Below are 11617 nucleotides of genomic sequence, written 5' to 3'. Positions count from 1 at the left end.
AGCAGCCGTGTGCATCTGGCCACGTGGCTGGATGCAGAGAGGCAAGGACAGCAAAAGTAATGCACAGACACTGTCACCGTCAAGGGCAGGCAGCCAGGCTCAGAGCTAACATAGGACAGACATCTGGGACTAGAGCAAGGGCCAACCCCCCCACCCCCACCCCCATCTCTGTATTGGTCCATCCCACAGACAGAAGGCACAGGGGTTAATGATAAAAGCCCTGTGGTGGAGGAGGGGCTACTCCTCTGAGAATCCCCAGTGACCTAAAACTGCCATATTGGGAAAAATATGTAACATCTTGACACTAACTAGAAATTCACGGTCAGGGTGATATTCTGAATACACATGGAACATTCCTGCAGCAAACATAGCAATTGTCATAGAAAGGAAGTGAGGACAGGGCATACAGTATGTGCTTGATATCACACACGCACACGCACACACACACACACACACACACGCACGCACGCACGCACGCACGCACGCACGCACGCACGCACGCACGCACGCACGCACGCACACACACACACACACACACACACACACACACACACACACACACACACACACACACACTGGACATACAATTAAGCAGATTGAGGTAATTCAAGGAGATGGTTCGTGGAGAAAATGCTGTATAATGAGTGGGAGCCGGCAGAGTTCAGACACATTTTATGTAAATTAATGACATTAATATGAATGGTGCAGCAATAATCACCCTGTGTGAGACAGGAGATCTTCAGTGTAGATACGAGGGATCTGCATTTATGGACATTCTAAGAGAGAGGAGAGTAACACACATATGGGCTTCATCCCAAATGGCACCCTATTCTCTATTTAGGGCCCATAGGATTCTGGTCAAAGCTAGTGGACTATGTAGGGTAGGAAGTCGAGCGCCATTCGGGATGTAAAAATGGATTTCCACTATTGCAGTTCATATGACTTATAGAATTACAACAGTACTGACTAGCTGCACTGATGCATAGTTAACATTTAAATGGGGGGTGGACGGGTGTGGCTGAAATAGCCAAATCCAACTAATTTGAAGGGGCGTCCACATACTTTTGCATATCTAGTATATCTGCTCATCTCATCAATCCCGTCAAGTAGAGGTTTGGAGGTTTACATAATGTTATTAAGGTCCATTTACAGACGAATGTGCCGTCCCTAGACAAGGTCGAAGTGAAGTATGACAGAGTCATAATGCTGTTCTTGGTATTGCTCTGCCTTCTGATGTATAGTTTGATATTAAATAATGTGCTAGACTCTAGTGACCATTGGATGTGTGGTGGAGCAGCTATTGATGGTTTGGTTACTAAACCATCCCATTTGTAAGAACAATGATTGAAGAAATCCAGTCAGAATAACACCAACAAAATCAAGGTCATTTTCAATGGACCAAAGGTAATGTTGAAAATGGGCATAATACTGGCCAGATTCCCTCAGTCAACAAAAACTTGAGTGTATTGTCAAATATTAACAATGACGATGAATGACTATCGACTATGGAATGACAATGCAATCGTCTAAGTATGTAGGTTATGTATGCATGCAAGTTCCAGATTCTCACAGGGTATAGTGCTGCACACAGAGATCGTATACATTTTTTATATTATATATACAGTACTATATGTAATTATACGGTGCTGTGTTATGGATTGATTCTAACAGGGTAGAGTGCTGTGTTCTGTATTGATTCTAACAGGGTAGAGTGCTGTGTTCAGTATTGATTCCAACAGGGTAGAGTGCTGTGTTCAGTATTGATTCTAACAGGGTAGAGTGCTGTGTTCTGTATTGATTCCAACAGGGTAGAGTGCTGTGTTCTGTATTGATTCCAACAGGGTAGAGTGCTGTGTTCTGTATTGATTCTAACAGGGTAGAGTGCTGTGTTCTGTATTGATTCCAACAGGGTAGAGTGCTGTGTTCTGTATTGATTCCAACAGGGTAGAGTGCTGTGTTCAGTATTGATTCTAACAGGGTAGAGTGCTGTGTTCTGTATTGATTCTAAAAGGGTAGAGTGCTGTGTTCTGTATTGATTCTAACAGGGTAGAGTGCTGTGTTCTGTATTGATTCTAAAAGGGTAGAGTGCTGTGTTCTGTATTGATTCTAACAGGGTAGAGTGCTGTGATTTGTATTGATTCCAATAGGGTAGAGTGCTGTGTATTTTGTTAATTGACATGCTATCGTATTGACATTTTATTTTGACCGTCACAGAGTCACAGTCATCTGTCATGCCCCCTCGCTTACACACTGGAACATTGGAGTGCTTGGATTGTCTTGTCCAGAAAAATGCATTAAACAATGCCCACATTGATTTCTACTTGCGTTGTATAAATATCATATAATGAGCTATACAACATCTACTTAGCTGGGGCAGTTTTATGATGGGGGTGTACACCATCCTAGAATCTGTTATTAACTAACCTTGTCCAAAGGCTAATTGCTACACAGCCAACTGGAGGGCGAACAATACCTTCAAATATATTTCCCAACTTTGGTAGCCTGGCTGACACGACCCACGTGACTCACAGCGCAGGGAGTCTGTGAGAGTTAGGTATTAGCCAGACTATAACTTTAGCAGGTCCACTACAAAATCTGATTAGGAGGGGAACACAAAACGTGAACAGCATCACCATCTTAACTCAGAATTACACAGACAGGCTTGACACAAAACAGAGCCAAAGGAATTATACAGGAGCAAAGTGACTCAATGTGGAGCTTCAATATAATTTGGCCCTTACGCACACAACTCCCTGACACACCTCTCTACTAGAGAGCATTTTATTTGTTAATTCCATTGGCCATGGCAGGGTTATGACCAATCAGGGACCATGTGACTACTCTGGAACTGTCACAGAGTCTATTTAACTGCAGCCAAAGAGACTGTAACATTCACACAACACTGTGTCTATACAGCAGTGTCTATACGGCAGTGTCTATACCTAGTACTCTGTTATATCATCTAGGGGAAGATCCCACATCTTAACAAATATCACAGCATCAACATCGGGCTGTGTTTTAAGACCTACATCATTGGGCAAGACCTATTTCAACCACATAACCTTCAAAATGAAAGATCAGATCTGGTAAGTCATTGCTTTTCTCTTGACTTTTTCATTGCGTTTTCCGGTGTCCATATTCTTTTTTTTACAGGATTAAATCGATCTCTTATAAGTATATCTATCTCTTATGTGGTTATGGAGATCCTTACCGCTTAGGTTAGACAAATTAATACCTCTTCGGCAGTTTTATGGCAATATGAATTTCTGTAAGGCAACCCTTATGGTCTGACAGACAACAGAATATCTCACTCATACTGAAAGAAATGTATCTAAGTATATGATATACAATGACTGACTTCTCAATAAAGTGAAAAGGAGAAGCATTTTTTTAAGCTTTTACATTTTCTAATCATCAATTAAAATAAATTCCTGAATTGAATGACTTCAGTTCTAATTGACCCTCCCTAACCCTGTGTTATACGCCATTAATTTGTGTTAAGTAAAATCACATGTGGTCTGGATTGCAAGACATTCCAGTATGTGAACATTCACAATGCAACATACAATACTTTTTGACTTAAAATATACCCCTTTTTGTACTGGAACTAAATTGTCAGCGAGGGGACCGTTACAGGATAGTTATTTTACCCAGAGCTCCCTCTAAACAGGATAGTTATTTTTCCCAGAGCTCCCTCTAAACAGGATAGTTATTGTCCCCAGAGCTCCCTCTAAACAGGATAGTTATTGTCCCCAGAGCTCCCTCTAAACAGGATAGTTATTTTTCCCAAAGCTCCCTCTAAACATGATAGTTATTTTACCCAGAGCTCCCTCTAAACAGGATAGTTATTTTTCCCAGAGCTCCCTCTAAACATGATAGTTATTGTCCCCAGAGCTCCCTCTAAACAGGATAGTTATTTTTCCCAGAGCTCCCTCTAAACATGATAGTTATTTTACCCAGAGCTCCCTCTAAAGAGGATAGTTATTTTACCCAGAGCTCCCTCTAAACAGGATAGTTATTTTTTACAGAGCTCCCTCTAGACAGGATAGTTATTTTACTCAGAGCTCCCTCTTGACAGGATAGTTATTTTACCCAGAGCTCCCTCTAGACAGGATCGTTATTGTCCCCAGAGCTCCCTCTAGACAGGATAGTTATTGTCCCCAGTGCTCCCTCTAGACAGGATAGTTATTGTCCCCAGAGCTCCCTCTAGACAGGATAGTTGTTGTCCCCAGAGCTCCCTCTAAACAGGATAGTTATTTTTCCCAGAGCTCCCTCTAGACAGGATAGTTATTTTACTCAGAGCTCCCTCTAGACAGGATAGTTATTTTACCCAAAGCTCCCTCTAGACAGGATCGTTATTGTCCCCAGAGCTCCCTCTAGACAGGATAGTTATTTTACTCAGAGCTCCCTCTAGACAGGATAGTTATTTTACTCAGAGCTCCCTCTAGACAGGATAGTTATTTTACTCAGAGCTCCCTCTAGACAGGATAGTTATTTCACTCAGAGCTCCCTCTAGACAGGATAGTTATTTTACTCAGAGCTCCCTCTAGACAGGATAGTTATTTTACCCAAAGCTCCCTCTAGACAGGATAGTTATTGTCCCCAGTGCTCCCTCTAGACAGAATAGTTATTGTCCCCAGTGCTCCCTCTAGACAGAATAGTTATTGTCCCCAGAGCTCCCTCTAGACAGTGTGAGTCACAATGTTCTCCACTTCCTCCCTCAGTTATGATGACTATCAGAAGACAGCCAGCTGGCTCCTGTCTCAGACTCAGCACCGGCCAAAAGTGGCCATCATCTGTGGCTCCGGACTGGGCATGCTAGCTGACGCTCTCAAGTGCCAGGACTCCTTCCCCTACTCCGACATCCCTGGGTTCCCACAGAGCACAGGTGAGAGAAAGTGAAAGGTAAATAGATAGAGAGATGGTGAGATAGAGAGAGAAAGAAATGGAGAGATGTAGAAAGAGAGAGTTGAGGGCTGGGAATATTGACATTACCAGTGGCAGAAGTTTGTGTAACATACAGTAAATTGATTAGAAAGGGAATGCATTCACCCAAAATGTGTCTTCAGCATTTAACCCAACCCACTGAATCAGAGAGGTGCGTGGTGCTGCCTTAATCGACATCATTGGCGCACGGGGAACAGTTGTTGTTGGGGGTAAAGGGCAGAATGGTAGAATATTCCACCATGGTAGAATTTTCCACCTTTCTGTTACTGGCCCAACTCTCTTAACCACTAGGCTACCTGTTACAATAAGATTGTAGCATGCAGTATAATATTAACGATCAACACAATCAACCTAACACACCACAAATGGCTATGCTGACCACTTTGGCCATCCTGACAAATGGCCATCCTAACTTGGAACCTTTGTAATGTAAATAAACCAGCATTAAACTTTAAACATAGGGAACAAGTTTAACAGCGTTGTTAAAGGTGTGTTTTTGAACTGTAGTTTATGTAACAACTGACTTTGCTTGTGTGTGTGTGTGTGTGTGTGTGTGTGTGTGTGTGTGTGTGTGTGTGTGTGTGTGTGTGTGTGTGTGTGTGTGTGTGTGTGTGTGTGTGTGTGTGTGTGTGTGTGTGTGTGTGTGTGTGTGTGTGTGTGTGTGTGTGTGTGTGTGTGTGCGTGCGTGTGTGTGTGTGTGTGTGTGTGTGTGTGTGTGTGTGTGTGTGTGCGTGTGCGTGTGCATGGCTTCACAGTGCAAGGACACGCTGGGAGACTGGTGTTTGGGGAGCTGAAAGGGAAGACGTGTGTTTGCATGCAGGGACGTTTCCACATGTATGAGGGACACTCACTCTGTAAGGTCAGTACCAGATCACAGTGGTAAGTATTGAGAAACCAGTGTTAATGCACATCCCACATCCCCTAAACAGACTGTATTAGTACCAAGAAACACACCATTCTAATATCCTGCTCTCATTTGACCCAGGGTAAATACCATTAAAGGACACGATTCTAGAGAAACACTAGAGAAAGAACTAATACTATAATAGTTATTTCTTGCAGACATGTGTATTATTATTTTAAAATGAAAAGCATTAGTCCCGCCAGGTCTTCATCAGGACCTTTGAAGGCTATGAGAAACAGTGGGACTCAACAGCTCTGTATTTGTTTAGATGATTTTGACATGCTGTGTTGCATTTCAACATAATTTAGGATCCAAAGTGACGGAAAGGCTATGAGTCAAGGGTTCCAATGAACAGGGCATGCCTGGGACTTGAGGAACTCTAATCTGGTTATGAAACAGCAGCTGGTAGGGTAGCTGATCTGTCTTCCTTTCTCCATTGGGCTCTGGCTTGGGAGTAATCTGCAGCATATGAGGCCCATGTGACTGGGGCTGCTGATCACTCACTGGGAGGCAGTGGTTGGCTGACCTCCAACCCACTCACTCACTAACTCACTCACTCACCAGATTTGTGTGTATTGTTGTGAATTCTTAGATATTAGTGTACTGTTGGAACTGTTAGCACGAGAGAGTCTATGACTGTGCCCCAAATACACTACTATTGACCAGAGGCCATATGGTAGTGCACTATAAGCACCATTTGAGATGCACCCAATGAGTCACAGCATCTGACCTCGGGTGATCACGTTGACCTGCATCACATGGCTAATTCACTTGCACGCTAATTCAACATTACGCCATTCAATGCAGCTATTGTCTTTCTTACATAACTCCAGGTTTTATGAAGTCGGCTCTGTGCTCAGGCAGTTACTCAAGGGGAAATGTAGACCCACTTTAGGCTTACTGAAGCTGTGCTGTATTGCACCTTGTTTTGAGTTTAACTCTCTACCTTTATTCATCACATCATCTCTCTCTCTATCTCTCAATTCAATTCAGTTCAGTTCAAAGGGCTTTATTGGCTCCAGTATGTGGACACCTGCTTGTCAAACATCTCATTCCAAAATCATGGGCATTAATATGGAGTTGGTCCCCCCTTTGCTGCTATAACAACTTCCACTCTTCTGGGAAGGCTTTCCACTAGATGTTGAAACATTGCTGCGAGGAATTGCTTCCACTTGGTCCTTTCCCAAACTGTTGTCACAAAGTATGAAGCATAGAATCATTTAGAATGTCATTGTAACCTGTAGCATTCACTGGAACTAAGGGGCCTAGCCGAACCATGAAAAACACCTCCTCCACCAAACTTTACATTTGGCACTATGCATTCAGGCAGGTAGCGTTCTCCTGGCATCCGCCAAACCCAGATTTGTATGTCGGACTGCCAGATGGTGAAGCGTGATTCATCACTCCAGAAAACACGTTTCCACTGCTCCAGAGTCCAATGGCAGCAAGCGTTACTCCACTTCAGCCGACGCTTGGCATTGCACATGGTGATCTTAGGCTTGTGTGTGGCTTCTCGGCCATGGAAACTTATTTCATGAAGCTCCCGATGAACACTTCTTGTGCTGACGTTGCTTCCAGAATTTGAAACTCGGTAATGTGTGTTGCAACCGAGGACAGATTACTTTTATGCGCTGTGCTCTTCAGTACAAGGTGGTCACGTTCTGTGAGCTTGTGTAGCCTACCACTTCGCGGCTGAGCCGTTGTTGCTCCTAGAGGTTTCCACTTCACAATAACAGTACTTACAGTTGACCGGGACAGCTCTAGCAGGGCAGAAATTTGATGAAATGACTTGTTGGAAAGGTGGCATTCTATGACGGTGCCACGTTGAATGTCACTGAGTTCTTCAGTACGAGGCCATTCTACTGCCAATGTTTGACTATGGAGATTGCATGGCTGTGAACTCGATGTTATACACCTGTTTGCAACGGGTGTGTCTGAAATAGCCGAATCCACTCATTTGAAGACTTGTCTGTGCAATCATGTAGTGCTTACATTGCCAAAGCAAGTATAATAGATAATACAAAAAAGTGAAATAAACAAAAAAATGAACAGTAAGCATTTCACTGACAAAACTTTCAAAGGAATAGAGACATTTCAAATGTCATATTATGGTGTTATAACGATGTGCAAACATCTCTCTCTCTGTCTCTCTCCCACTGTCACACAGACTACCTTTCCCGTGCGGGTATTTAAGCTCTTGGGGGTGGAGACCCTGATAGTAACCAATGCAGCAGGCTCGCTGGCAGACAGCTACCAGGTTGGGGACATCATGATCATCAAAGATCATATCAACTTCCCTGGTCTGGCTGGGCTCAATCCCCTCAACGGACCCAATGATGACAAGTGAGTGAGATCCTCAGTGGTGTCAGTGGTTCTCACTAGGTCCTACTTACTAAATACCACAAACAACTCCGAAATACCAGAAACGACTCCAACGAGCCTTTGGTGCTTTGTGACCCTTCAGTGCTGTGGTTCAGTAGCCTACATGCTGCAATAGAGCCCATCATTGATTGGTGTTCTTTATTCCGCTTCATAGATGGACATTCACAGTCATATTCATCACAATTCTTGAATTTGAACATTGTTGTCTTGTGTTGACCAGGTTTGGTCCCCGGTTCCCTCCCATGTCTGGTGTGTATGACAAGGACCTGCGGAAGATAGCCTTTGACCTCTGTAAAAGCATGGGCGTCTCTCAGTTCGTCCAGGAAGGGGTTTACTGTATGGTGGGAGGTCCCAATTTCGAGAGCATCGCAGAGGCCAGACTCCTTCACAGACTAGGGGTGGACGCCGTGGGTGAGAGAACTAGAGCTTGTTCGCTCCCAGATAGATTCTAGCCTGGTCCCAGATCGTTTTTTGCTCTCTTGCCAATAATGCATTCTAGATCGATCTGTTTATTAAAGTGGTTGGTGATTGGTGCCATGATAAGATATAATTTTGGGGCAAAATCTGCTCAGACATCTGAGGTGTGCTTTGTACATAATAATATTGTCCGTTCATAAAAATCTAGGTGTCCATTCTAATGCATTATAATATTATGTGAGTAGCAGCAGGTGTTCATCTTCCTTCTCTCCGTTTCTCTCCTCCTCATAGGAATGAGCACAGCACCAGAAGTGGTGGTAGCCACCCACTGTGGCATGAGGGTGTTCGGCCTCTCTCTCATCACCAACAAGGTGGTGAAGAGCTACAATGACACAGAGTCTGTCAACCACGAAGCTGTACTGGAGGTCAGCAAGCTGCGCTCACAAACGCTGCAGATGCTGGTCACAGAGCTGGTCAGCCGGATGGACATCAACAACAACACGACTTGAACTGAAGAGAGCAGCAAGATGCAAAGCTACACCGAAACCTTTTCGAATTCGCTCATCATGATGAAAACATTCAACAGCGACCTGGCCAATGGCACCCTATTCCCTAGTGCACTACTTTCGACCAGAGCCCATTGCACCCTATTCCCTATAAGTAGTGCACCATAGGGTGCCCTTTTCGGATGCATAACAAGAATCCAATAACCGAAAGGCTGCTAGATCGAATCCCCGAGCTGACAAGGTAATAATCTTTCGTTCTGCCCCTGAACAAGGCACTGTTCCTAGGCCGTCATTGTAAATAAGAATTTATTCTTAACTGACTTGCCTAGTAAACAAAAAGGTTAAATAAAAATACTCTCATTTATATTTTGTGATATCACTACTGAGGTTTAACTGTGGTATATTTGTATTTGGTGCGAAAAACCGGCACTCTCAAATTGACAACTTAACTTATTATTTTTCAGCTGTATTAACTAATCTTTCTATCCACAATTGTGTGCTTATACTTGTTCACAGATAATAAAAGTGAAATATTATAATGCAGCCCTATTCATGATTAATCTTATTATGTATTACAAATCAATATGTCACATATTCAGATAATTACATAGATTCATATAATTGTGCACATTTATATTTATGTATTTATATGGTGGTTTCATTCATGTAAAGTACAATCTATTTCAATTGTATATTGTTAGTCAACGTTTGTCTGATATTGGGTACAGATTGCACAGACAAAATGTTTTATCAAATAAAAAAGCATTGAATTCTGAAAGAATTGTGTTATGTAATTTTGCTGTAGCCGAATACATAATTTACACAAGATTCAAGGTATGTTGCCTGTAAAGTCAAAGTATATACATCACAGAAGACTGAAATATAACTAAACTGTTTGACATAGAAACACAGGAGATAGAAACACATTTTCTGCGGGGAAAAAAAAGGTTATTAATTATTAATATTAATAGCATTACACCCATGAGGCCACTACTTCATTTGACTGGAGGAAAGGGCAACAAAGATAAGACACACTTAAATCCTTTACGACCAGTGTGGTACACCTCAGTACTATCTTAGATGTGTTCTAAGATAATCCCCGTCTAGGGGCCTGTCTGCTCCTCACTGTTCTCAAAGGGGAGTTTAGAACTAGATTTGATTTATGCTCTGGCGGCCTCGTACGTTGTTGTCCGTAGTCTCGACCCCCTCAACGGCCTCGATAAGGCTCATCATGGGTCTGGGCTACTATTCCCGCCCTTTATGTCTCGGGACCCCCCCACCAGCGGGTGGTGTTGGTATCCGAGGCACAAACTAAAAGTTCGGACCCTATGTACGAGTTGTCAGTGTCCGCATTATTATGAGAGTGGCTGTAACCTTTCAACCAAATCTCCTAGTGTTTGTGCTTCAACACCCTCAGTGGCTGTCGAGGTCTGTCAGTCACCACCGCGTCCGCGTGTGGCACCATCATCAGTACCTGCGAACTGAGACGAGGATATCGGTCTGTGATATCGCAAAGTTTTTCACCAGTGGGAGTCATCGGGTCAGTTGCTGGACTGACGTCATTAGTGTTATTGTAAGGATTGACAGTCCCCCACAAAGCGGAAGGTGTATCATCGGAAGCAGAGTATACTCTGTGCATCAATGTTTTCCTTGCTGAGACGGCCGCAGTGCTTGCGGAAGTGTCCGAAGGGCAAGAGAAGTTCATCTCAACTACCGTATTGCACGAATGCAAGAAGGAGGGAAGTTGCTCATTCACAGAGACAGCTGGCTCGAAATCATGACAAGAATTGTCAATCAGATTGGCTGATGGAATGTGTCGAGATATCGTAATATCTCCTTGGATCGGATTCTGCACCAAGAGGTTTCTAAACGTCTTTTTCCCAAGGGGTGCTTTTGACAGATACCCCTTGTGAATGATTGCGTTGCAGCTAGCGTTAGGGAAAGACAGTGTGGTCGGTGGAGAAGGCACTGTGGCCTGTGTCCATACCTGGTTGGTTTTCCAATTCATCAATGGGAGTAACCGATCCATCAAGTCTGCTCCAAGTAGCAGGGGTACAGTTTCGAGACTGGTAACATACACAGGGTGGACAAGCGATACGTCCTGGAAGTGTAGTCTCAGCATGACTCTCAATGTGAGAGGCGAGGTAGTCTGAGTAACCCCTCGAAGCGTAGTGTCGCATCGTTCCACTTTTAACCAGCGTTTAGTTGGCTTCAAAGCCATTTTTAGATCATCAAACAATGTTTGAGAGATGAGTGATATTGTCGCACCCGAATCAATTAGTGCATGACATGTTAAGCAGTCCTCCAGGGCTGTTTCCAGGTATGGGTGTTTCAATTCGTGTTTAGTGGACATATTCCCCACAAAGTGGAGTGGTCGTTCGCAACAACGTGATCTGTCAATTCTGTTCATGGTGGAACTAGATCGACTTTTCCAATTTTTTGAGTGGGCTTGGCTTTAACA

The 11617-nt window shown here is 43.5% G+C and overlaps 1 protein-coding gene across 2 annotated transcripts; it reads left to right on the top strand.

Moving 5' to 3' along the window:
* Nucleotides 1-2874: 2874 nt before the first annotated feature.
* pnp4a (purine nucleoside phosphorylase 4a) lies at nucleotides 2875-9931 on the top strand. 2 transcript variants are annotated; one of them, XM_029682985.2, is made up of 6 exons: nucleotides 2875-3086; nucleotides 4725-4888; nucleotides 5703-5806; nucleotides 8019-8194; nucleotides 8454-8644; nucleotides 8942-9931. In XM_029682985.2, exons 1-6 carry the CDS (start codon nucleotides 3070-3072, stop codon nucleotides 9157-9159), a joined length of 870 nt encoding a protein of 289 aa, XP_029538845.1. In that variant the 5' UTR covers nucleotides 2875-3069; the 3' UTR covers nucleotides 9160-9931. The 2 variants fall into 2 exon arrangements, with proteins under 2 accessions (XP_029538845.1, XP_029538844.1); XM_029682984.2 differs by lacking the exon at nucleotides 2875-3086 and having other exon boundaries at nucleotides 4687-4888.
* The last annotated feature ends 1686 nt before the right edge of the window (nucleotides 9932-11617 follow it).

This window comes from Oncorhynchus nerka, linkage group LG15 (genome assembly GCF_034236695.1).
Source record: "Oncorhynchus nerka isolate Pitt River linkage group LG15, Oner_Uvic_2.0, whole genome shotgun sequence".
In the NCBI taxonomy this organism is placed as follows: domain Eukaryota; kingdom Metazoa; phylum Chordata; class Actinopteri; order Salmoniformes; family Salmonidae; genus Oncorhynchus; species Oncorhynchus nerka.
The sequence above is the reverse complement of the archived record's forward strand: the minus strand, read 5'-3'. Positions and strand labels throughout refer to the sequence as shown.